The 27,949-nt window shown below is 44.3% G+C and overlaps 1 protein-coding gene across 2 annotated transcripts in view; it reads left to right on the forward strand.

Annotated features, from left to right (window-relative positions):
• The window catches only part of IKBKE (inhibitor of nuclear factor kappa B kinase subunit epsilon), an 89,231-nt gene that overhangs the window by 22,375 nt on the left and 38,907 nt on the right, over positions 1–27,949 (forward strand). For both annotated transcript variants that reach the window (XM_083173041.1, XM_083173042.1), the window contains exons 3-12: positions 718–858; positions 2,987–3,116; positions 4,113–4,294; positions 5,263–5,423; positions 10,815–10,925; positions 12,633–12,812; positions 13,517–13,713; positions 22,533–22,597; positions 24,686–24,777; positions 26,975–27,076. In XM_083173041.1, the coding sequence (XP_083029167.1) occupies positions 718–858; positions 2,987–3,116; positions 4,113–4,294; positions 5,263–5,423; positions 10,815–10,925; positions 12,633–12,812; positions 13,517–13,713; positions 22,533–22,597; positions 24,686–24,777; positions 26,975–27,076 (1,361 nt within the window). The remainder of the gene's footprint in view (positions 1–717; positions 859–2,986; positions 3,117–4,112; positions 4,295–5,262; positions 5,424–10,814; positions 10,926–12,632; positions 12,813–13,516; positions 13,714–22,532; positions 22,598–24,685; positions 24,778–26,974; positions 27,077–27,949) is intronic.

Below are 27,949 nucleotides of genomic sequence, written 5' to 3' on the forward strand. Positions count from 1 at the left end.
GGTGCAGTCTGAAAGAGCCACCACGGGTCGAGCAACACGGGAGTTCAACCCAAGTCTAAAGGTGCCCATACACTGAGGCGATTTTGGACGATTGCGACCAATCGACCAGTTAAATCGGACCAAATCGTCCCTCCCTGACATGCAGTCGGATCCAATGCGTGGTCCCGTGCACATCAGACCCGACAAGTTGGTCGGACCGGCAGGCTGTCCGACCACCCGTTCCCCCTGGCAATGAGGCGGGCGGGAAGCAGGGACGCATGTGATCCATCACAACAGATCGCATGCGTCCCTGCCGCCGGGAAGGTCCCGGCAGCTCGCAGGCTGTCTGGTGTCCGTACACTGCTGCGAGACATCGCAGGCAGTGTATGGGCACCTTTAGCTTCTGTAGTTTCATATAACATTTCTATAGATACCTAAAAAAAGGTAAAAATTCACAGGGTACAAAAATAAATGAAACATCAGTTTCCTTGATTTAGGGCCAGATGTACTTAGCTTGGAAAGTAATGAAGTGGAGAGTGATAGACAGCCAGCCAATCTGCTCCTACCTGTCATGTTACAGGCTGTGTTTGAAAAATGTCAGACACGAGCCGATTGGTTGGTTGATTATCACTCTCCATTTTATCACTTTTGTAGCTTAGTTCATCTTGCCCTTAGTGTGTTATAGTTTTGGATGTTGTGTTTGTGTGTCTACCTACATTTTGTGTTCTGTTCTTGTAGAAGTCTGGAGAGGAAGTGGCAGTCAAGGTGTTTAATCACGCAAGTTACCTCCGGCCTTATGAGGTGCAGATGAGAGAGTTCGAGATGCTGGGAAAGCTCAACCACATCAACATTGTCAAGCTCTTTGCAGTAGAGGAGACTGTGAGCACTGATCTTATGCTTTGTAAACCTAATCAGACTCGCTATTTTCACATCCTGTTCTGGAGGCTGCACCTTAAGCATGTCTTCAGAACACTATTCTTTTAACTAAGTTATTTTTGTTATAACATAGAGGGCGGGATGTATTAATATACATCGCCGCCCTTCGCCTGGCAGCCGCCGCGATGCTGCCGCATATGTACTAACATATGCGGCTAGCATCGGGTTGCGGTGACTGAGACCCCCGTGATACCTGTGATGTGGTCTGCGGGGGTCTCCGTCACCTCCCGGCGGCTGCCAGCGTCCCCCTGCGTCTCCTCCTCCCCCTAAAGCCGGATGTCCTCCCGTCTGTGACACCTGGGGGAGGAGGAGATCAAAGAAGGACGGGAGGGGGGAGGGGGGGGGGCGTGCGGACGGTGGGTGGCGAAATAAGCCCAGAGGCGATACCCTACAATGCGTTGACGGGGCGGCAGGGTTTTAATACATAGGGAAATGCGTTAAAACAGGTGTTTTACCGCATTTTCCAGTTAGTACATCCCGCCCAGAGTAACAATTACGAGAATTTTTAGTAGCTGCTATGATTTATTTAGTTCTAGATTTTATTACATGGAGCAGATGCAAAGCTGAATGTAAGTTGGCCTTGTAACTCGGCCTACATTCTTCACTTCACCTACAACATGAAGATTTGGTTTACTTGCAGATGACTCTGCACTGTCTGCAGTTAGGGATGGCCTTCGATGGTGATAGTGCAAATGACCATCGATGGTACCATAATATGTGGTGGGCCAATCAGAACATGGGGGTGGGGCTTTACAGGTGTCATGGGCAGTGCTATGCTCCGTGTCTCGGCCCCTTAATTTAAAAAATATATATATTCAGTTATACTTTACCATCAAAGGAGGGAAACAATCTGATTTTCCCCTATCAATGGCAAAAATATTCTACTTCTACATCAGTCATAACTCATCGATAATCTTGAATCGGGTTGGGATTGTTTAGTCGACCATAACTAGGTCGACAAGCATTGGGTCGACACCACTAGTTCGACATGCAGCAAGGTCGACATGGGTCAAGGTCGACATAGATCTAGGTTGACATGACATTACGTCGACACTAGCATTAGGTCAACATGGGCTAGATTGACAGTCAAAAGGTTGACATAGGGTTTTTCACTGTTTTTTTACCCGAATGTCGACACAGTTCACATGGACACCGCTTGAAGTGCAACGCATCCCCTTGCATTGGGCACGGTGCCTCGCTACACTATTTTATTCTCCCACCATGCCCTAGTGCAGGGGTGGGGAACCTCAGGCCCGGGGGCCGTATGTGGCCCCCGGAGCCGTTCTGAGTGGCCCTCCCACCCGCCCGGCGGCTTTGCGGGGAGTCAAGTACAGGGGAATTCTCTTGAGAGGTCGGTAGTTCTCGCAAGATTCCTCTTAACCAACAGCAGCCGGAGACTGTCAGTCATATACAGTGGCAGCCACCGGAGCATGGGACGGCTGCAGCAGAACAATTTGTAAGAGAAATTTTTACATTTGGCCCCCGAAGGATTTTTTCCCCATACGAACGGCCCTTGGCACAAAAAAGGTTCCCCACCCCTGCCCTAGTGGATGGTAGGGCATGAAATACCGCCTGTCGGCACATGGCGGCTCAAAAAACAGTGAAAAACCCCATGTCGACCTTTTGACTGTTGACCTAGCACATGTCGACCTAACGCTAGTGTCAACCTAATGTCATGTCGACCTAGATCCATGTCGACCATGACCCATATCGACCTTAACCCATGTCGACCTTGCTGCATGTCGAGCTAGTGGTGTCGACCTAGTTACTGTAGACCTAATGACCGTATCCCCTGCAATCATCGATGGTCTATGGCCATCCCTACCGACAGTTGCACACATGCAGAGCATGCGCAGTGTGAACATGCAAGATAGTTTCCATGTGACATTGCTGTTTCCTCTCATTCATCCCAACCAAGATATAGTTTTCTGTTACTAGACCTCTGTTAATGTCATAGTTATTTTAAACGAACTTACGATCCTGATCCAGGCTCTACCTTCTGAGTATATTATGGGCCTTTTCTCTTTATATATGCACCTAATGACTTCTCGTGCTTCCTTTAATGTCCTAGGGCAGCACTAAGCAGAAGGTGCTGATCATGGAGTACTGTTCTAGTGGAAGTTTGCTGTCTGTCCTGGAAGAGCCAGAGAATGCTTTTGGTCTGTCTGAGTCTGAGTTTCTGATAGTGGTCCAGTGTGTCGGTAAGATTAACTTTAACAAATCCTTCAGTGACACAGTGCGAGTCCACATTTTAGGGAGTATTCAAAAATCCGTGATGTGCGGCTGACACTGAATATTACAGCACTCCAACACTGTAGGTTTTCTAACTAAATAACTCCATCTGACAAGCATTGGAGAGATAAAATGGAAGAGGATAAAGTTCCAACCAACCAGCTCCTAACTGCCATGTTACAGAAAAAAGACAGAAGATTTGTTGGTTGGTACTTTGCAAAATACATCCAGCCCCGCATCACAACTATACTAATCGCATATATGTATTAACATATGCGATTAGTATTGCGCAGGACAGCTCTTGTGAAAAGAGCTGTCCATTGTGGAGGCACCGTGAGGCCCTCTCACATCCTACGCCTGGGAGCATCCTGATGCAGATGGCTGTAGGGACTCCCGGGCTCTTTCTCCACCCTGAAGGGGAAGTATCTCGTTCCACTTTATCTCTCTCCAAGTCCAAAGTAATAAACCAGTCCGCTCCAAACTAATTCTTAGGAGCTGATTGGCTGGTACCTTATCGCTTTTCACTTTATCGCTCTCCAGGAATCTCCACTTTTGTGGATTGTCCACAAAGGGAAGTGCAAACAGAGACTAGGAAACTGGTGGTTCCAGCTCAACTGCACGCTGGCATTTCTGAGAGGAAATGTGACTGTCAAGTTGCAAAAATGGTATATATCGGCCCATTATATCACCTTAAATTGGCAGCTGTATTTTAGAGCCATCATCTTTATAGTTAGAAGCCAGTTAACCTACAGTATGTTTTCCGTGTGAGACAAAACACGGAACATGAAAATTCACCAGAGTTAGGGAAATTGCAGAATTGAACTCGTAGCCTATTAGCAGTGAGTACGTTATAATAACTACGGTGCTTATAAGGTTTCATCAGTATTTTCAAGCGAAGACATCCTTATTTTAAGATCTATCGACTGGGATTTGTATGTATGTAATTATGTCTGTCTTGATATTAGTGGCAGGAATGAACCACCTACGTGAGAATGATATTGTGCACAGAGACATCAAACCCGGTAACATAATGCGTTTAATAGGAGAGGACGGGCGCAGCATATACAAACTGACAGACTTTGGTGCAGCTCGACAACTTCAAGATGATGAAAAATTCATGTCTATTTATGGAACAGAGGAATATTTGGTGAGCATGTGCACTCATTATATAGGTAAAGGTGCCCACTTGTAATAATTACAATAAAATATTAGAATGCAAATTATATGGCTGGTTCAACCAGTCATATGATCTGTCTTCAGTTTCACAAACATTTAGTTAATACACTTACATACTGTATGTAACCTGTAAATGTATTACTAGTTAAAAGCCCATAAAAACGATGGCCTCTGCAAAGTACTTTCACTTTGAGCTGTGACAGTTTTTACTTTAACTTTGAGCTGTGACAGTTTTAGCTCACAAACTCTCCACCCCACCCTAGTCCCGATCTACTCCTACCTCCAATCTCTGTCTTCTACATATCCAGCAAGTTTAAAATGGATCAATGACCATGCAAACATTTATTTCACTTTCTGTAATGACATCTTTTAGCACACAAAGGAGTAATTTGGTCCATCGAGTGGCCTCTAGTGGTCACTGGTGGTACTTGAGCTCATAGAGTTTATGAGTAGTTAGACTTTTATATATATATATATATTTATGCCGAAAAAGTGTCACTAGCTAAAAATTAGATTATGAGGAATATGTTTAAACAGAGCTCTGTGGACATGTGAAACAAACAACATTCCATCTTGTACTGCCACCTCTGGAAGTTAGGAGCTGGAAAGTATGTGTCTTTTGTGCCTGTTATATGGGAAAATGAATTCATATGCTCATGTAAACCAATGTATTTAGACCATTAAATGTACCATAGTGACACATACAGTAAATAAGCCTCCAATGCGCAGTATCTTTGAAGGAAAAATGAAGTCTCTCTGCCCATTCCTATGATGGATTGCAGCTCAGAAAATTGTTACGCTTTGTATTGCTGTGCATGCTTTCGATAAAGTGGAATGTGGCATTTATTTCTTTATGTGCATGGCGGTTAAGGAAAATGATGATTACGTTCCAGAGCAGACTTGCTCATCTATTTATTGTGCTTCCATTTTTCTTGAAAGCATCCTGATATGTACGAAAGAGCAGTGCTGAGAAAATGCCACCAGAAGGCTTACGGCGTCACTGTTGACCTGTGGAGTATTGGGGTGACCTTTTATCATGCTGCCTGTGGAAGCCTGCCCTTCATCCCATTTGGTGGACCACGAAATAACAAGGAGATCATGTAAGACTCATCAGTATTAATATCCATGGTCTGGGTCTGATTCAGGGGTGGATGCAAGTTGAGTGAATGCAAGTTAGGAGCAATAATCGGTACAATGTGAATGCACACTTCAGACAAACACCTGAGCGCACTTGAGCCCCCCAAGCGGCCCTGAACTTTTCCAAGTGGCTGAAGCCGGCAGCAGCAGCCCCAGGGGAGCAGGGGCTGCTGCAGAAGGCAGTGCCTGCACCTTCTGTGGTGAGTATTTCTAGTGCAGGACAAACCTGCTCTTGACCTGCCCCAGGAAAACCTATGGTACTTGTGTAGTTTCACAGCGGCAGTTACGTAGTCAGCGTAGTGTCCCTGTCAGAATCAGCGTAGTGTTCCCAAGACCAGCGTAGTCAGCTTGCCATTGACCAGTGACCATTTTTATCCTCCCTGACATGAGAGGTGTGAAAGTGTTCCTGAAATACCCCCACTATCCACGTCAGCCCAAAGCGTGGCGAGTGCAGAGAGCCCCGCGGTATGCTTCATCCCGACTTGTTCATACCCCCACTATCCACGTCGGCGTGGAGTTGATTTTAGAAAGTGTGGTGAGCCGCCGAGCCCGAAGCATGGAGAGCGGACGCGTAAAAGGAGCCCGAAGCGTGGTAAGCACAACAAGCCCCGCGAGGAGATGCGGATTACTTGACGTGTATTCCGTGTGCGCTCGCCTCGCTGCGCTCGAAACACTTTATAAAATCAACTCCACGCCGATGTGGATAGTGGGGGTATGAACAGGTCGGGAGGACGCGTACCCCGTACCCTCGCGCGGCTCGCTGCGCTCGACACGCTTCGGGCTGACGTGGATAGTGAGGGTTTCAAATGGAGGCCTTTGCCAGTATTTAATATGGAGCACTGGCAAATGCATTTTTTATTATGCATGAGACGCACTTGCACACCGCACTTCCCTTTGTGCATGAGACGCACGCAATACCAAACCCCTAACCCTGACCGTCTCCCTGAAGCGGACACGGGTAGGGTTGTTGTACGTTGCTGCACAAATTACTAAGATGCACAAGCTTATGAGATGCTCGTATGTCTCAGGCAGATGAAGCGCCTCTCCGCTGACGCCCACATGATCTCTTCTCCACCGGTGTCCACCAGCACAGGGGATCTGGCGGTTACCGGCGTGCTCTGAGAGGCACTCACTAGGCGTGACTACGCTGCCTGACGGGGAACTACACTGTCTATGCAGGGCTGCCGCTGGGACACTACGCTAACTGTACTAGGCTGCCGTTGGGCTACGCTGACAGCGTAGCGTGCCGCTGTGAAACTACACAAGTACCAAACCCACTACTCAATGGGTTAAGGGTCCACTTAAGGTTGTTGGTTTATTATGTTGTACTCAAGAAGAGGGGGGGGGCGTGTGTTTTTCACCTGGGCCCAGGTCTGTTGGAAGTGCCCCCCTCCCTTACTGCAGAGACCGGGCAGTGGGAGTAGAGAGCAGAAGCTGCCATAGCAACATGGCCTCTCTCCCCCGCTCAGCACATGCTGCTCAGTGCATAACTCGTGTTATTATCTAAAAGACCCTTCGCACTGTCTTTGATTAAAAAAAAATACACCCCACACACACACACTTCCCGAACAACCCTTTTCCCTTTGTCTGATATTGGACAAAAGGCTAAAAATACAAAGAACTGCAGTGACATCAGTTGTGAATCTAAGATTTGCTGTCTGTATATAACAGTAATTTTCTGTTTTTTCCGCTGAGTAGTGAAGTATAAATGTCTTGTCTAGATGTTTGAAAATGTAATTTTACATAAAGTGTAGAAAAGGTATATACTGTATACCTCAATTGTTTAGTGCAGCCTGCCCTTGCAAGAATCCCAGGCTTTAGTTGGGGTTCTACCAAACTACCCAGGGCTTATTTATGTCTGAAAGCACGTTCCCGTGTTAGCTCCCCTGCTACTGACCAGGGATTTTACTCTCTGTCATACTTATACCCTGTTGTCACTGCAGGCAAATTCCTGGGTCTTGCATGTCGACCCGGTTATTTGCTTTTAAACACGGGTTTTTTAGCAGTGTGAGCGGGTCAACTGTGTCTGCATTCCTGGATCTCATACACGGGTAAAACATGGGTATACAGACACAAGTTGACCCGTTCTCACTACTAAAAAACCTATGTTAAAAGGCAAATTACCGGGTAGAACTGCTTCACCCGGAAATTTGCCTAGCAGTGAGAACGGGGGTCCCTCGCCTCAGCTCACGGCATTTAAATGCTTGGTAAATGCTTTGTACTTCACATACACAGTGTGAACACGGCATTAGAAGCTCATTGGGGCTGTCTGTGCATGAGTGTTTCTATGAGATTACCCTGGTAGCACTGGCTTGCAGAATGGCTGGGCAGACTCAGCTAGTGGGCCAGATTCTCTAAGCTTCAAAAGTGATAAAATGGAGATTGATAAACAGCCAGCCAATCAGCTCCTGCCTGACATTTTTCAAACACAGTCTGTGACATGGCAAGTAGGAGCTGATTGGCTGGCTGTTTATCACTCTCCATTTTATCACTTTTGAAGCTTAGAGAATCTGGCCCTATGTCTGAAAGTAGACGACCTGGGAATTTTCCAGGTCTCTGTTGTAGTGTGAAATGGGGTCTCCAGCAAAAACCCAAGATTTTGCTTTGCTGAAACACCTGGGTCTGAGCAGGGAAATTCCCTGGTCATACTGTATTTATGAAAGTAGTATAAAAGTGATTTTACATTTAAGGTGTGTTGAATATGCAGTGTTCATATTTATTTTTATGTGCAAGCATATATTGTATGTAAGTGGCTAGTGACTAGAGCTAGAACACATGAATACTTTTTTCAGTGACCTCTACAAATGTTTTAATTTGATTCTAATATCATTGCCATGTTCTGTTTGTGTAAAATAACCCTGACGTGTTTTGGTTTGGAATACAGGCTAACTTAATCGCTGGGCTCCAAATTGACAGCTACGAACGAATCATAGTGCACATGCGCGAGGCATACTGCGATAAAAGCCAGCATCTTATTTTTAATTGCAAGCCGTTCACAAGTTGACTGACAGGAAGCTGTACTTTGGGGGTTTCTGGGAGTGTCCGAGAGAATGCAGGTGCGCTGAGGCATTTTCAGGGAGGAGGTGTGACGTCCGCTTCGTCCCCAATCAGCCTGTTTCTATCGTGCTGGCCGAGTAAGGGATACGCACAGACAGCACACGCTAGAAAATCATTCGATGGTGAGTGAGTTGCAAATGGATTTGCAGCTTATCTTCGATCTGCAAAATGTTCACTAGCCTTTCACGACCTTGCACGGGGCAGGATTTCACTCAAGCTGGGCACTTAGGGTAATGCACAGAAAAACATAGCAGAAGCATATCACAGAGAATTGATTTCCTAACATTGGGGCATATGTTTTAAGCCTGGAGAAGAGAAAAAAAGGTGTAATGGTTAGCATTACTGCCTCACAGCACTGAGGTCATGGGTTTGATCCCCACCATGGCCCTAACTGTGCGGAGTTTGTATATTCTCCCCGTACTTGCGTGGGCTTCCTCCAGGTACTCTGATTTCCTCCCACAATCCAAAAATATACAGGAAAGCTAATTGGCTCCTAACAAAATTAACCCTAGAATGGCGGTGTGTTCATTTACACGTGGTAGGGAAAATAGATTGTAAGCTCCACTGGGGCAGGGACTGATGTGAATGTTCAACTATACTCTGTAAAGCGCTGCGGAATATGTATGTGCTATATAATAAACTGTTAATAAATACATAGATAAATTAATAAAAAAGTAGAAGGAGATAACGCACCAGCCAATCAACTCCCAACTGTCATTTTTCAAACACAGATGATTGGATGGTGCATTATCTCCTTCCACCAGGCTTAATACATCTGCCCCATTGCACCTAATTCAGCATTGATCACTATATAGAGAAAATACAATGGGCTGCAAGCAAAAAGACGCTGCCTATAAGGAGATAATAAATAGCCATTGCAAAATTGCGATTGCATCATTAATTGCTGTGCATGCACAGATCCATTTGCAATTTCAGGAACATCAAAGAGTACTTGCTGTCTGTGTAAATTCTGAGTTAGTCTGAGGCTTTCACTAATTTGCTTAAAGGCCCACCCCTGTATGCATCCCAGCGTTTTCGTAAGTACGCCCAGGAAACGCATGAGAATGCCCACTGGCTGCTTACTCGATGCGCCCCCCCCCCCCCCCCGCCTCTGGTGCGAGCGCCTCAGAGGCTATGCAAGTCTCCGAAGACGCCTCCAGAGAAGACATGCACATGCGCATATTCACTTATACGCATGCGCAGAGCTTTAATATTGAACTCCCCATGCACCATGTATAGGACTGGTACAAATGAGCTACTTTCACTACTGGTGGGTGGGGACGGTACGGTACATACAGATGTAGCGCTGGTCAGCCAGCCTTCCGGATAGCCAGAATGCATTTGCTGGCGCAGGCTGAAGGACTGGCTGCCTGGGACGCTCAAGCATCTCACTTGCTTATGCACCCCCGTCAGCAAAACAGCGGGGAACTGAGGCTTCAGGGAGACGGGTGGGGGGCAGGCTGCTGCTGACGGGCAGGGAGTGGGGAGGACGGGCAGGGAGTGGGGAGGACGGGCAGAGGGCTCCAACAGAACGGGGCACGCAAGCATCTAGTGCCAGCGGTGGCTGGCGTGGGACGGCAGTTGGCAATAGAATCACCAGGAGCAGCTCAAATGACAGCTGCTCCATCTGTAGATGCAGCCAGCATGAAATACAGGTGAAGGCTCTTATTTATTCCTGAGTACACAATGTGGCCACAACTGCAGTGGACGTTCATACAGTGCAACTCTGAATCAGGAGCCAGTGTCAACCATATCAATGTTCATGTTTATATTGAATTAGCCATTAATGGTGTTTGAAATTGACAGACTATAAAAGAATGGTCTCTGGAACTATGGGCCTTATTCTAGTTCACTCTTTCTGACAAAATCCTTTTTAGATGGACAAAACCATGTGCCCTGCAGGTGGGGCAGATGTTACTTGCCCAAATCTAATTCTCTCTGCACATTTTACAGCTGCCCCCTGCAGTGCACATGGTTTTGTCCATTTAAGAAGGAATTTGTCAGAAAGAGTGAACTGGAATAAGGCCCTATATAACATGGATGTGATGTTTCGGAGAGATGTGGCCTACAGATTATGAGCACTGTATCCAGGGTATACTGTATGTTTTTCCAGTAACCATTGTAATATAGATCATCTTATCCAATGTTAACCAGTTTCATTAAATGTAGAATAGTGTCATGACGTCTAAACATTGCTAATTGCTTGGTAATGTTTCTCAGGGATAGTGTTGTGTGAATAAAGCTGGGATATCTGAGTTGCATCATTAACTTTGTGCATGTCTTTTATTAACACCCAGGCACAAAATAACGACGGAGAAGCCACAAGGAGCCATTGCAGGTGTGCAGAGGAAAGAGCGAGGCCCCATTGAGTGGATTTATGATCTGCCCGTTAACTGCCGCCTCTCAGAGTAAGACAATTAGATATTAATAAAAGGTTATTTCCCTCAGTCTGTCAGTTCAGGTTCCTCATTTTTTGGTAAAACAGTTATGTTGCTCAATGATCAGATACTATCAATGATATGGCTACTATTTAAGGCTGCTAATTACAATTTTAAATTACAGTTTTAATTATTCTGATTGTTCAGCAATTAGAGTGAATGAGGCATGACAGGTTTCTGTTTAACGCCTGTGTGCATATCTTCCCACCCTCTTGAAAAATGGTACAGGATTGCCTTGGGAAATTACCAGTCATTTGTTTGTTATTACAGTGTATCACTATATTTCTGTAATGGCGGCAAAGCCCTGCATAAGGGTAGGAGCAGAGTGAGGGAGGAGGTACTGGGCATTTTTAGATGTTGTTGTGTGTTTACTGAAGCTTTAAAAATGAACTTGTGTCACATGAAATGTGAATTGATCAGAGGAAGACTGGTAATTGGTTGTAGGATAGTGACAAGAATGTTAGCTAAGATTTCATCATTGGTAATAAAACAAGTCTATGATAATATTATATTGTTGACTTACAATATCCCTTCTTGAGGTATCAAATACAACAATGACTACTACAATATGGGGGGTTGTCCATTAAGGGCCTGATTCAGACCTGCTTGCTATGCTATATTCGCTGCCTAGCGAGCAGGTAAACGCCACCCTGCTGAACGCACACCCACCCTGACTCCCAAATCCCTGCGCTACATGGGAGAAATCATTCGATGGTCGCTCACCAGGGGCACTGACCCCTTGTGCCTCCATTATAATCCGGCCCTAACCATGGCATTGTGCCTGTAATTATGTTACGTTGCTCAATAATAGCTGTTCATACGCTGATGGACACTATGGGCAGTATTCAATGTAAAAAATCGCGGTGTGCAGCGATCCTGTTTAGGATTCGCTGCACACTCGCTGTGGTCCGGAGGGCTGGCTGCCACTCGCTCTCCCAGTATTCAACGTCGCAGGGGGGCGAGTTGCCCCTCGCGGCGAATCTTAACCCCTGCAGCGGACGAGCGTCCGCTGCAGGAAGCCGTGGGACGGTGGCAGGCAGGGAGATTGAAGTCTCCCTGCCTGCCCCAGAACTTTTGTGTAGGGGAGGAGGGCTCCCCGGGAACCAGGCAGCACAAGCTGCCCCCCCAGAGCCAGCAAGGGACCGGGTATATTCACTGCTCCCGATCATGCATATGTAATGATCGGATGCAGTGAATATATGAATATCTAATGAGCGGCTCAGCTCCGGCCCCCTGCTGGCTGCTCTGTGTAAAAAAAAAAAAAATATATATATATATATATATTTTAAATGAAATATATATTCATGTGCTATAAGCACATGAATAAAAATAGCATGCCCCTTCACAGAATAAAATTCCTGATTTTTTTTACACCAAATGTAAAACAACAACAACTTTATTTTAAAAGTTCACTTTCCACTTCACCATGAAAAGATGGCGATTTGCTACATGGAGACACACGGCGAAAATCACTACAGAAAGACAGCGAGAAGTGCACGTTGAATAGGGTGATTCGCTTTCTGACCCCAAAAAATCACCTTCCAACGCGAAAATAGCACAAATTTGCCGTGAAACAGGGCGAATTATCCTCATTGAATACTGCCCTATGAGGCACGGTATAGCTCATATCAAAGTACAACATATGAGTTTTTATAATTGTTAGCTATTTCTTTCCAGAGGATTGAAGACCCAGCTGAAATCCATCCTTCCGAATATCCTTGAAGCTGACCAGGACAAATGCTGGGGCTTTGATCAGTTCTTTGCCGAGACCAACAACATTCTGGAGAGGATGGCCATCCATGTTTTCTCTTTGCCCCATGCTCGGATGCTGAAGATTTACTTACACCATTATAACTCGTAAGCATCAGTATTGCTAATAAGTAAATATAACTACAGCATTTAGGCAGAGCCATAAATATGTTAGTGTCCTGGGATATGTTAGTGTCCTGGGCCAGAGACAACATCAGTGATTTTCAAAGTTAAAATCTGGTGAATATTAGATGTTAAACCATGGTGTTCTTATTATGATGCAGGAAATCTATTATATAGCTTTGTAAATGGAGCAACACTTGGAGGCATCTCTGGATGTCTTCTCTATGCATCATGGGAAACATTTTATTTATTGTTTGCACAACTTTGTACAATTGGAGCTTATGTTATAATTTCTCTACCACACACATGCACAGCTTCACTAGTCCATTCTTTGGGCAAGATGTACTAAACCATGAAAAGTGATAAACCACCAACCAATCAGCTCCTACCTGTCATTTTTCAAACAAAGCCTGTGACATGGCAGGTAGGAGCTGATTGACTGGTGGTTTATCACTCTCCGTTTTATCACTTTTCAAGCTTAGTACATCAGGCCCTTTGTCAGAACCTAAATAAAACCAGAAAACCCCAAGGAAACACAAACAAATACAGGGATAACATGCAAACGCCACATAGAGAGGCCTTAAGCTCTGTGAAGCAGTAATGCTACCCATATAATGTTTTTATTGCATTTGGCAGAAACCAAGTTTATGTTGGGTTTTTCCCCCTTCTTATGCCTGTTCTCATTACAGTGTTGGTATATTTATGGAAAATATCGCCAAACAAATTGGAGTTGTGCCAGAGAGACAGACCTATTTCTGTGAGGGACATATCTACCCTATCAATCCAACCTGGCAGGTCCAGCAGCTTTCCAAGACAACGGAACACTACCCATTTATTTTAATCGTTTGTGAGAGTGATGGCCCAATGGGAGTCTCCTACAAAGAACGTGAGTTAGATTTATCTATACTTTCTGTTTGTGGGTGAAAATGCTTTGGCATAATGTATAGGAACTGTTTTCTCTTTACTCTGGTTTTAGAACATATATTTTTACTGTGCATGGTAGACCATTAATCCTAACAAAACAGAAAGAAAAAAAGGATATTCAATATCAAAAAATATTGTATGACATTTACAAATGCAAACAATCTCGTGCCTTTGGCAAAGGTGTATTTTCCACAATGCAACCTAGGTGCCTGCCTAGGGCCCAGCAGATCCCAAGGGGCCCCATATAGAAATTATTGCCATCCAAAATGTTTCGAGAAAAGAACTGCAGGAATACAGTGTGAAGTCATGAGATCACATGGACCTGCCCACACTCCCAGGTCCATGTGATGCTATGTGTGTGTTTGTGTGTATGAGCCATGTGCATGTACTGTATGTTATGTGTGTGTTTGTGTATATATGCTATGTGTGTGTTTGTGTGTGTATGTGCGTGTGTATTTACTTATGCTATGTGTGTGTTTGTGTGTATATGTATGTGTACGTACTGTGTATTTGTGTGTATGTACTGTATGCTTTTTGTGTGAATGAATGTATGTATACTATGTGTTTATATGCTGTGTGTCTGTGTGTATATATGCTATGTGTGTATTTGTGCGTATATGCCGTGTGCATGTATTATATGCTATGTGTGTGTGTATGTATTCTATGTTTGTATATGCATGTTTTTGTGTGTACTGTATGTACTGTATGCTATGTGTGTGTTTTTAGTATGTATATGATGCATTATAATTTGTGTGCTATTGCTGTTTGTGTGTGTCTGTGTTTGTATGCTGTGTGTGTGTTTTTAATGTGTATGTATGCTCTGTGTAAATGTGTTTGTGTCTGCAGTGTGTATGTATGATATGTTTTTGTAAGTATTCCATGTATGTATGTATGCTGGAAACTGACTTTTATAGAAAGAAGCCTCTCCCACACCGGTTTGGTACTGTTGGTTATATATAATACAATGTCAATCTCAGATATGACATTGTTACGTGGAAGTCACAGAAATTAATGCTGAGGTTCTACCCACTACTTAGGGCAAGAGACAGTTATACAAGAGAGCAAGTAACTAGTTAGCAGGGTGCACTAGGAAACATTAACCCCTTCCCGACATTGCCTTTTATGGTAAATTTTTTTTTTTTTTCCTCCTTGCGTTCAAATAAGCGTAACTTTTTTAATTTTCCGGCTATATAGACACATGAGGGCTTTTTTTTTGCGGGACAAGTTGTACTTTTTAATGGTACCATTTACTATACCGTATAATATTCTGGGGAATCAGGAAATAATTCAATGTGGGGTAAAAAGAAAAAAAAACGCAATTCCACAATTTTGCGCTGGTTACGTTTTTTTTGGAGTTTATAGTTCGTTTAAAATGATGGGTTATCTTTATTCTATGGGTCGTTACGATTCCGGTGATACCAAACTTATATAGTTTTCGTTACATTTTACCACTAAAAAAAAAATAGAAAATGTTACGGTTTTTCGAATTTGCGTCGCGTCGCCATGTTCTGCGGCTTATAACTTTTTTATTTTTCCACCTACGGACCTGGGTGAGGGCTCATTTTTTGCGGGCTGAAGTGTACTTTTTAATTAATACCATTATGGGATATGGGCGACTTTCTGATCTCTTTTAGCTATTTTTTTTTGGGTAGGCGATGCGACCAAAAAACGTAGTTTTGGCGTTGGGGATTATTTTCCGTTTACGCCTTTAACCGTGCGGGATAACTAATGTTATATTTTATTAGATCAGACTTTTAGGAACGCGGCGATACCAAATATGTTTATTTTTTTTATTTTTTATTTATTTTTATTTGGGAAATGGGGAAAGGGGGGTGATTTGAACTTTTAATATTTTTTTTTTTATTTTTAAACTTTTTTTTTTTTTTTTTTACTTTTACTACAAGGCCCCCTAGTGTACTTGACCACTAGGGGGCGCGATCGCCTGTACTAGGTTCAGCCATAGAGCTCTATGGCTGAACGTAGTGATTTTATGCACTTCCTATTACATCCTGCCTCAGGCAGGATATGATAGGTATGCAGACACGGCCAGCACAGGGGTCTACATTAGACCCCTGGCTACCATGGCAACCGATCGGCACCCTCCGATCTCGCTGCGGGGGGGCCCCGATCGGCGCCGGAGGGGGGCGCCCCCCCTCCGATCAGCTATTTAAGCACTGCGGTCGCTTTGCCCGCGGTGCTTAAAGGGTTAAACGGCCACGATCGGCGAACTCGCCGCTCGTGGCCGTGAGAGCAGGGACCTGGCTGTAATATACAGCCATTACCTGCTCTCTTTCAAGCCAGCTCACTCCGTGAGCTGGCTTGATTCCCCCGCAACCGACATATGACGTAAATGTACGTCATATGTCGGGAAGGGGTTAATATCTAAAACATAACTTTTATTTGTATGCATTAAAATTAATATATTTCAAACTGGAATATTAAAAAGATAGAAGTGAGATGGATAGGTAGAGTGAACTCAATTGAGATGAATGTAATCCCTCTGCTCTTATATCTTTTTCAATCTTTACCAATATATATCCCCCATTTGTATTCAAGTTCCTACAATTCCATACTACTCGTTTTGTTTGGAATGATAAGCGCCATTTGAGGTGTGGGGGTTTAGGCATTCCTGATTTTAAAAGATACTATTTAGTATCTCAACTGGCTCAATTTGTACAATGGTGGTATCCGGATGCAGGGAAGGTGTGGGTTAATATCGAAGCAGATGAATTGGGTTTGTCCACGGTCTCCTCCATCTTGTGGCTAACCAGAAAAAAACGCCCTCAATCTGTAAAGTCACACCCAGTAGTAGCACACTCTTTATTCGTTTGGGACTTTGCTAATAGAAAGTATACATTAGCTCCCACACTATCCCCAATAGTCCCTTTATTTCATAACCCAGATTTTCGTCCTGGTTTGGTCAGAGTGATCTTTCCCCATTGGAAACAAAACAATATCTTATTTCTTAATGACATTACCAGGGACTTCCCCAATTCTCCCAAATCCAAGAAAATTCTGAAGTTCCCTCTAAGGATCTTTTTTTCTCTCTCTTCAAATTAGACACCTTCATTCAAGGAGAGGCACAAAGCTTATTAAAAGATCTCCTACTAATTTTGAAAATTTAAGTTTAAGGAAAAGGACATGGGAAATGCTCTAGATCCTGGGGATTGAGAGGAGATATGGGAGAACGCTAAACATAGTTCAATATGCCTTAGAATCAAAGAAAATGTATACAAATTGCTATATAGATGGTACTATGTACATTCTCGACTGTCTACAATTTACCCTGACACCTCGGACAGATGCTGGAGGTGTTGCCTGGAGGAAGGCACATTCATGCATATTTGGTGGTCCTGTCCAAAAATATTGATATTATGGAATGATGTCATACATCTCATTTCACAGATTCTTGGGACTTCAATCCCTTATGAGCCCAAATTTTTCCTACTTCCATTGCATTTCCCAGATCTAACTAGAAATCAAAATAAGATGATTCTTCATAATTTTTTGGCTACAACATGACAAATTGCATTAGACTGGAAGAAAACTGCAGCCCCTTCCATGCAAACTATTATACTGTTGCTCGTATTTGGCATATATATCAAATGGAATACTTGACGAGTATAAATAACCACTCTGCCAAATATTTAATAAGGTACAGAACCCCTGGCTAGCTCAACAAAATGTTTCATCCCCATTCCTTTAATTTTCTATTTTTGGATACACTACCGAACTGAATAGACGTTCTTCCGAAGTTCTGCCCCAAGGATGCTCCTTTCCTGTTCGCTCTCTTCTTATATCTTTTTTCTTCTCTTTACTTTCTTCCTATCTCTATGGGGGCACGTTTTTGCCCCCAAGATATTGGAGGTCTTCCTCCTTCCTCCTTAATTTTAAATGGATCATCTCATAATAGCTATATGTGCAACAGTAATGCCCTCCAATTGTTTATTCACTTAAGATCTGTTTATCATTGTCAAAATCTCCTAGAAGGTTAGCCAAAATCTCCCTATTTTTCTCCTGCTTAGTCAATATTGTGTAGCAGAAATTGCTTAGCGTAGACTGTGCAGGCAAGGCAATTTTGACTAGATCATAGACTATTATTGCTTAGACAAAATCGCTTAGTCAAAATCTTCAGTGCATCTACCCAAAATCTCTCCCAAAATTGCTTAGTCAAAATTATCCATTAGTCAAAATTTAATTTAAAAAAGTGCAGTAGATACTTAGGGTAAATTTACTAAGATGGTAGTTCTACTGAAGATGGGAATCAGATTCTATCTAATATTTACTAGAAGGTGCTAAATAAATTGGTTGCTATGGGCAACATCCTGATTGGTTACTGATTGGTTGCTATGGGCAACATCCCAGTAGAACATCTTCAGTACAACTCCCATCTTTGTAAATGTACCCCTTACATTCTATAAATACTGATTGGTTCATGTTGGATGAAATTTTACATTTAGGGTTATATCCAGTTAGAAGCGGGCTGGGGGTTTGCCACATGTGTAAAGCTCTGGAGCTATTCAGTAAGTCTTCATTGGTACTTATGTAATAGCAGGGCGCCCACTAAGCAAATTGCTTAGCGGGCGATTCTGCGTAAGAAAATTTTATAGGGTGCGATGCCATTGACTTTTACATTATATACATTTGTATGAGATGCAACGAGATTTAGGCATCCCCCCACTATCCACGCCACCCCAAAGCGTGGGGAGCAGCTGCGGAACGCGTCCTCCCGACCTTTTCATACCCCCACTATCCACGTTGGCGTGGAGTTGATTTTATATAGTGTGGCGAGCCCGAAGCATGGTGAGCCTAGCGACCCCGCGAGGGGACGCGGAATACATGTAAGGTAATCTGCGTCCCCTCACGGGGCACGCTGCGCACGCCGTGCTTCAGGTTCGGTGGCACACTATATAAAATCAACTCCACGCCGATGTGGGTAGTGGGGGTATGAAAAGGTCGGGAGGACGCGTTCCATTGCTGCTCGCCACGCTTCGGGGTGGCGCGGATAGTGGGGGGGTGCCTAAATCTCATTGCAGCTCATACAAATGTATAGCAAAGTCAATGGCATCGCACCCTATGAAATGGCATGCAATTTGGCGGTCCGGTGCGACCGCGGGTAGAAAGCAGTGAATAAATTACATAGGTAAATCGTATCGCATGCGATCACATCGCACGCAAAAATCACGTGCAATGTGATTTTCCTACGGTGCCGTACGTATGCTAATTGGGCGCCCAGATAATACATAAGTACCTCTTCATTTCCCTCATGCGGGTGATGCGCTAAAACTCATAGATTCCTTGTTAAATAATAATATATCTATCATTTTGCCCATGTGTTAAACTCTACGGTCTTTACTGCATATTTTTCCTTGTTGTGAGCAGAGTTGCAGGACCTAATTGAATAATTCCAGGCTGAAAATTAGCTACAGGATTATTTGGATGGGCCCCTTAGGGCCTTATTCAGAGTCACTTGTAAGTGGAAGCACAATTTGTGATTTTCTGATAAAAAGTCACCACTCTGAAACCTATTTAGTCAGTTACATGAACAAATCTAGAGCTATCCTCTTGTAGTACTTGGCTGGATTGTGACTGGGGTATGACAGTACAGAAATAATAAAAATGGTAGCACATATTGGAAATATCTTAATGATAATGGGAGCCATGTGTAGCTAATAAGCACTGAAGTGGCTTGGAATAATATATTAAGCCTGGTGAAGAGATAAAGTGGACGGAGATAACCCACCAGCCAATCATCTGTGTTTGAAAAATTATAGTTGGGATTTGATTGGCTGGTGCTTTATTTCCTTCCACTTTATCTCCACTTTTTCTCCACTTAGCGGGTATTTAATCTCCTGCAGCCATCTCCCGACGGGGGAGATGGATGTGGGGCCTTATTCAATGCTGTCTTCTTTGACAGCATTGAACAGGGAATCTTGGCAGAACGAGCCCGACTTCACAAGCAGTCGGGCTCGTTCTGCCGAGAACAGCCGTCACCCCAGCCTCACCAGTCAGTTGTTATCTCTGTCACCTGAGCCTCCCCAGTCACCCTCTATCTCCGTCACCCCAGCCTCCCCAGTCACCCTCTATCTCCGTCACCTCAGCCTGCCCATTCACCCTCTATCTCCAGCACCCCAGCCTCCCCAGTCACTTGTTACCTCTGTCACCCCAGCCTCTCCAGTCACTTGTTACCTCCGTCACCCCAGCCTTTCCAGTCACTTGTTACCTCAGTCATCCCAGCCTTTCCGGTCACCCTCTATCTCCGTCACCCCAGCCTCCCCAGTTACTTGTTACCTCCGTCACCCCAACCTTTCCAGTCACCCTCTATCTCCGTCACCCCAGCCTCCCCAGTCACCCTCTATCTTTGTCACCCCAGCCTCCCCAGTCACTTGTTACCTCCGTCACCCCAGCCTCTTCAGTCACTTGTTACCTCCGTCACCCCAGCCTTTCCAGTCACCCTCTATCTCCATCACCCCAGCCTCTCCAGTCACTTCTTACCTCGGTCACCCCAGCCTCTCCAGTCACTTCTTACCTCCGTCACCCCAGCCTCCTCAGTCACGTAACCCCCGTCACCCCAGCCTTTCCAGTCACTTGTTACCTCCGTCACCCCAGCCTCCTCAGTCACATGTTACCTCCGTCAGACCAGCCTCTCCAGTCACTTGTTAGCTCCTTCACCCAGCCTTTACAGTTACCCCCTCTTACATAGGAAGAAACGCCATTAGATCAATGCTCAGTAAGTGTCGAAAAAGTAGATCCTGGGATCAAAAAGTCCAGCCGCCCCTGCACTAGACAAATTTTTAAAGAATATACGATAACAACATGTTGACAAGTTCTTAAAATTGTCCAGTGCCTACCCACCGGATCGCTAGATATGCACGTTTCCATGGGTCCCTAGCAACACTCTCCATCTGTACATGCAGCTCAATCTGGGGATGTCGCAAGCAATGCCATGCTGCTAAATGCATAATGTAGTGTGTATCCAGCATTACACTTTCTCATGTTCAGAGCCTACACAAGTCAGACCCTTTCAGCAGACTGCATTTGAGACATTTTGGCGATGATGTTAGTTTCAATTTGCAATTACATTACTAGTCTTCATTCTAGAACCCTGCATCTTTCAACACCGGTGCAGTTCCTCTGCCTTGCCTGGGGCATAGCTCCCAACTTTGCGTCCTCAGTAGTCGGAACACACAGAAGAGTATAGGCCGTGGCCTATACTCACGGCTCCGGCAAGGCTACGCCCCCCTTTTTCGTCATTGTAGGGGCATGCCCAGCAGCTCCGTGCATGCGCACAGCGTCTATTCAAGGTGACAGGAGGGACTACCAAATGCCCTCCCCCCCCACCGCGGGACACCGCCAGACGCGGAAGGGACGCGGGAATGTCCCAAAAAATCAGGACGTTCCCGCTATAGGCGGGACAGTTGGGAGGTATGCTGGGGTGTCACTCTCTGCTATGGTGCTTCTGGGTCTGGCCTGTGTAGCAGTGAAATACATACCACGCTGTGATAGAAGCACGACATCGGAGAGCAACACCCCAGGCAGGGTAGAGGAATCACATGGTTTTTGGAAGATGCAGGGTGCTAGAATATACATTCCTTACTATACTCTGAATGTAATCTTGTTATGTTTGTAGATCCACTGTGTTCATATTCACACCCACTTCCTGCATTGCTGTTCCCATTGAAGCCACAGTCTCAGCCTCCAACTCACAAAGCCCTTATTCTAGTTGATTCGGTCGGATGCGTATTTTCGGACAAGAACCGAGTGTTCTTAGCCCCGCCTTCCGTATGGATTGCTCACACCATCCGAATGCGGTAAGACGCCAACCGAACGGACCACGAGTGTATTTTTCATGTGAACACTTCCTCCATCGGTGAGAACCTCCCTCATCATTTGATGGTCGCTGACCATCGCATGCTGGACCGAGTGATCAGACAGCACTGAGTGCTCCAGACCACTCGGGCATTTCTCCGTGCAAAAGCAGGGATATGGGTGGCCAGCTGGCATCCAGCTATGTCATATTGCCCCCCACACGTTCGTCACGGCCGCATTTCCTATACGTACGCCAAGCGTTTTCATGGGAACGCCCATGAAACGTGGGGTGTACGCATATGGTAATGAGCCTAAACAGCCCTTCACACCCCTCTCCACCCCCTGTTCGTATTGTTCAATTTGATCGTTTTCTGTACAGAATTCACGCCGTATTCGGACGTGCGCGGCGTTCGCACATGCGCAGATACGCCTCTGCACATGCACAAACACCAACCATCGGCCGTCCGTCCGCATTTGGAGCCATCCGACTCAACCAGAATAAGGCCCAAAGAGTTTCACGTTAGACTTGAGAAAACAAAAAATGCATTTTACAAAACGTTGCTCATGCACATTGTGAAAAAGTCTTAAATTGCATTTAATACTGACTTACTGAATAAAGCCTTTAGTTGGCAAAGAGCAAACGTTGCATACTGTAATGAAAAATCCCATGTTTACCTTTTGACTGTCGAACTAGCCCATGTCGACCTAATGCTTGTGTCGACCTAATGACCTGTCGACCTTGTCCCATGTCGACCTAGACCCATGTCGACCTTTCAGCATGTCGACCTAGTGGTTTCGACCTAATGACTGTCGACCAACTTATGGTCAAACAAATGATCCATACCCTGCTGTGCAATTAGGTTTCTTGTCCTCTCTGTTCATAGTGCAATGTTTAGGGGTGTACAGGTATGCACGGGTGTTCTGCCCAGAGACGTCTGACCAATGTGGACCTTACTTTCCTCCTGTTTCCAGCTGCATTGGACTTCCCCAGGTTCCTGCACTCAGTTGAAGTTTCTGTTGACTGTTCTGTTGCAAAAGTAAGTAAAGAATGATGGTGCAAATATTTACGCAGAATAGCTTAGTAGTTACTTGGAATATGTGCATTTTGAGGAAAAGTACTGGTGTGTATGCATTGTATTAAATAGGTATCATTAACAGCCACTAAAAAATCCTGGGTACTTGTGTATTATCACGGCTCCCATGATTTCCATCTTATACAATTTAAAATTGTATACCATTGTATATGGCATACAATGGCATACGATGAGATGAGATTTTAAATTGTATAAGCACACTAATGGGTGCTTTCAAGGTCAATTGACCCCCCTATAAGATTTTTAATTGTATAAGCACCCTAATGGGTGCTTACAATGTTAAATGCACCCCCACTATCAACCCGAAGCGTGGCGAGCGGCGGCGGTACGCGTCCTTCGACCTTTTCATACCCCCACTATCCATGTCGGCGTGGAGTTGATTTTATATAGTGTGGCGAGCCACCGAGCCCGAAGCGTGGCGAGCGGACGTGTAATACATGTAAAGTATTACGCTGCCGCTCGCCACGCTTCGGGCTCGGTGGCTCGCTGCGCTCGCTTCACTATATAAAATCAACTCCACGCCGACATGGATAGTTGGGGTATGAAAAGGTCGGAGGACGCGTACCGCCGCCGCTCGCCACGCTTCGGGTTGGCGTTGATAGTGGGGGTGGCGTGGGGGTGCATTTAACATTGTAAGCACCCATTAGGGTGCTTATACAATTAAAAATCTTATAGGGGGGCCAATTGACCTTGAAAGCACCCATTAGTGTGCTTATACAATTTAAAATCTCATCTCATCGTATGCCATGTACAATGGTATACAATTTTAAATTGTATAAGATCGGGTCCCATCACAGCACATCTCATCTCATTGCATACCATCTTAAGCCTTATGGTATGCAATGAGATGGGATGAGATGGGAGCCGTGATAGTACACAAGTACCAAATCCTGTTTCACTAAAACCTCTATGCCAGTCAGCAAACTGCCAGTAAAGCAGTCAGAGGTGTGACAGTGACCCCGGGTCTGATGCCGTTACCATCACTTTTTCAAACGGTTCTGTGCTGGGTCAACAAACAGACCATACGTTTAGCACACCAGTTTCATGCCACCACCAACACTACTACTAAAGTACTTAAAGGAAAAATATGAAAGGAGTGAGCGGTATGCGCCTTGCTGTCTGTGAATGGCATATTTTGCTACTTTACTGGATGCAGTGAAGATGCTGGCAATCAGGATACCGGTGATTGAAATACCACTGCCAGAAATCCTGTGTGGCCACAACACCGCTGATGCCAATGCTCAAATCAGGCACTTAAGGGATACATAGATATTGTGATAGACTCTGCTTCACTTCCTGTAATAAGTAGTGGTGCTGCTGTATCTGGGGTTGTCCTAGGCCCTTTAGTTTAAATGTTTAATGATGGCAACTTTGGGTGTGTTTGAAGTGTGGGTGGAATGGAAGGTAGAAATAATACTGAATGTGAGATGTCCATTGGAATAAAGAAGCGAAAATTAGAAAAAAGACAAGAAAAAAAGACAAAGAAAGAAAGAGGGGATGATTAGGCTGTGGGGAGGGTTATACCCCTTTCACATTGCAAATGCTGGGTCGCACCTGGGATTTAGACATGGGTCCGTCCCAGGAGTGACCCGGCATTGATCCCCCACAGCAACCCGGCATTAAGCTGGGTCGCTGACACCATTGGTGAGAGGGGCGGCAGTGGTGCATCAGTGGTGCATCATCGGGGACCTGGACCCTATAGTGTGAATGGGCTACCCGTTCACACTTCACTGCAACCCAGGTTATTTGTGCAATGTGAAAGGGGTATTAGGGTCAGGCACTAGCAGGGAGGGTTAGGCTGGGGGGAGGCTCAGGGATTAGGTAGATACGGTTAGGGGGTAGGGGGAGATAGTAAGTATACTTACCCAGCCCCTGTTGGAGTTTTCATTATTGGAATGCCATTGTCTTCAGATCACTGGCATCCGGTTACATGCTTGTATTTCTCATGTACATACTGTATAATAGACAGTACAGAAGCAATACAACTAAACTAAGAGCTAAAAAAAGAATGATAAATGTGTTTTCTTCCAGAATGTTGTTAGTGCTGTATACCAGACATTACGAGTTACACAGTCACTGCTGACGTGCCAAGAGTTTATACTTCGGGGGACATATTGGCTTATGTAAGTGATGCATACAGTTTATAATCCAGGCAGGTCCACATACAGGTATTTCACTGCTAAACTCCAAATTCAAAGCAACATCCGTCCCATGTTTTGTAACTGCAGAACCAAGAAAGCTGTATATGTACTTTGTGTAGAAAGATTTCTTACACATGGATCTTGCATAACATTAAAGTGACCAACCGTCCTTTAGGGAGCAGAGTCCTTCTTTTGTAAGTTCTGTCCTCCCTTGAAAATTGTCCTCCTTTATTGCCCTTAATAACATTGATGCGGCGTCGGCGGCTTGCGCGATCAGACCTCTCTAATTGCACAGTGCTGTTCCTTTCTCTGGCTCAGCACATGCGTAAAAGCACTGTACGCGGCCATAATATAATAGCCACGTGGGAGCTGCTGTGCGCATCCGCCCCCCTGCAGCAGCACCCTGCGGCTCTGAGTCCAGACTTCAGCTAGCTGCGCAGCACACCCAGCCCAGGCGTGTCTCGGGGGAGGAGGTAAGAGGCAGGTCATGGCACAGTGATTTAACTTCTGAATAGAATGCTAATGTGGTCTTCTGATAACGCAAAGTGCATGGGGCACAGCGATCAGACAGTGGGTTGACTTAACCTTCGTTCCTTACCTGCAGCAACACAAGGCAGGGTTGTCCCCTTTCTTTATGTGTTTTAGCTACTGATTGAACATGTTGCATTCTAAGCATAGGATTGTGTGTTTGTGTAGTTTAAATATCTGAACACAGAATCTGACTGTGAATGATATTCTTTTTACTGTAACGTATCAAGTCTCATTGCTTTGTATACTCATTCTGGATGGAAATAGCAGATGACAGTATTCAATCCCACCGGGACTCACCTGCAGCAGGTTCACCTCCCTACGGAGGCGAATCTGTTTTGTTGGAAACAGCCACTGGATTGTCAAGTCAGCGCCCGTTTTCGCTAATGCTGGGACTTTCTGACAGGCTGAATATACCCCACCAGTCAGAAAAACAGAGCCCACATTGAATAGGTTGAATGAGATTCGACCTAATAATGTCGGAAACGGACGATATTTCTGCCAAGCGAAAATAGTGGCTGGGATTGAATATCCCCTAAATATGGTATCCTCTCAGGGTATAGCATCAAACTTCAAAAACCTCTATATGTCAAGTACTGTATTATGAAGATTACCCTGGTACAAATTTTTAACTCAAAATCAAATATTTGGGCATACATTATTATCATCATTTGTCCAAGGCTAACTGTCCCCATATTGTTTCCAGATCAAAACATATTTGGACAGCTGGAGCCAGTATTTTGTATCCTCTATAGTGCAGATCTATTCTGCCTTTTCCAGAACCTGCCAGCTCATGTACATTTTCTGCACTATACCTCCAAATTTATTTATTTGGTACAAAAAATGTATTTTTTTTTTTTTTTATATTGAAGTCAAGTAGAAAGATACCAAATCAGTGTCATAGATGTACACTTCTCAAGTGTTGAATCATCACAGACGGGTTAAAAACATTCTGCTTTAACAATATCACTAACCGTGGATGTGTAGATTCAACTGTCATTACAATCCAGAAAAAAAAAACACCACTAGATAAATCATTTTAGTTCATAAAGAGGTTAAATGGAAGCCTTCTATACTATTTTTCTTAATGTTCTTTCTATATACCACGCAGATTACAACATAGACTTTGTTCCATGAACATTTACCATATATACTCGAGTATAAGCCTACTTTTTCAGAACATTTTTTATGCTGAAAAAGCCCCCCTCGGCTTATACTCGAGTAAGGGTCCCGCTTGAGTCAATAAGTTTTCCCAGTTTTTATGTTGTAAAATTAGGTGCCTCGGCTTATATTCGGGTCGATTTATACTCGATTATATACGGTATTTACATTTTTTATCATTTGGTTCCATTTGTGTATTCTTCAAAAGACAAGATAAGGAGCAAGTTTGGTGCAATATTTACCAAAGCGTCTAAAAATGAAACGGGGTGATATTGCGCATAGTAACAAATCAGATTCTCTGCATCATTTCTCTAGTGCATTATGGAAAATAATAGACAGAATCTGTTTGGTTGCTATGGGAAACATTGCCTTTTTTAATTTTTAGACACTTTAGTAAATTATCCTCTTCTGTGTTTGCATGCTGATTTGAAGAACTTCTGTTGGAATGTCACTTAACCCTCGTGATCTAATATCATTTATCTATCTACAGTGAGAGCCTGAAAGCAGAATGCAGAAGGATCTATGAAAAGAAATCAGCAGTGATGTCTTATTTTAACTGCCTTGTCAGCACTGAAAACAGAAATACAAGACTGTAAGGGTGCAATGCACTGTGGGTCACCTTCTATACTGATCTGTGTTTTGCAGGCCAATACCATTAACAATGTATTATCACACTGAATCCCATCTAGTATGATAGATAGACAGATAAATACATACATACTGTACATAGAACATTAGCAAGATAACATTACACTAAGCAGCAGAACATCATTCAAGGTGCCCAAAGCCATTTTGGTACCCACGCCTTCATCCAGTTTTGACAATAACAAAACTAATTATTGGTGCTAAAACTCAAAAATGATAGACTACAGCCACATCACATGGTAACACCTGTAACCCAGCAACCTCACGACCATAAGACATTACTTATGCAACAGAGGATATGCAGCTGTGTATGTACAGGTGTGGAATAGGCAGCAAAGGGACAGCTTAAAATGCTGGGCAGCTGTGCAAAAACACCAGAATCTACAAAAGATCACATGGAGAACCTAGAGTAGATCTTGTAAAAGTATATGTTTGACAACTACCTGGCAGACCCAGGACGTGAATAAAAATAGTTAAAGTTATATAACTGTGCTACTCAGCTCCTGGCTCTTTGAGCTGATGCTGGTTCTAAAAATACAGGGGTAAATATTTCTGAGGTTCCCCTGTATTTAAAGAATCAGCACCGGGCTCATGTACCACCCCTGGTTCCAAAAATATGAGGGAAAAAATAAAAATATGGGGTCCCTCGAAACCAGCATCAGGCTCCACTAGTCAATAAGGTAATGCCACAGCCCTGGCTAGGGTTCCTGAAGGAGTGGGGACCTCCACAATAAAGGAGGCCCCCATCCACTGCACTCAAGGGCCTCTTGCCCAGGACAATCCATAGGGTACTAGTAAAAAATAAAATAACACTTACCTA

Source organism: Crinia signifera, chromosome 2, assembly GCF_055691185.1.
Source record: "Crinia signifera chromosome 2, ASM5569118v1, whole genome shotgun sequence".
In the NCBI taxonomy this organism is placed as follows: Eukaryota; Metazoa; Chordata; class Amphibia; order Anura; family Myobatrachidae; genus Crinia; species Crinia signifera.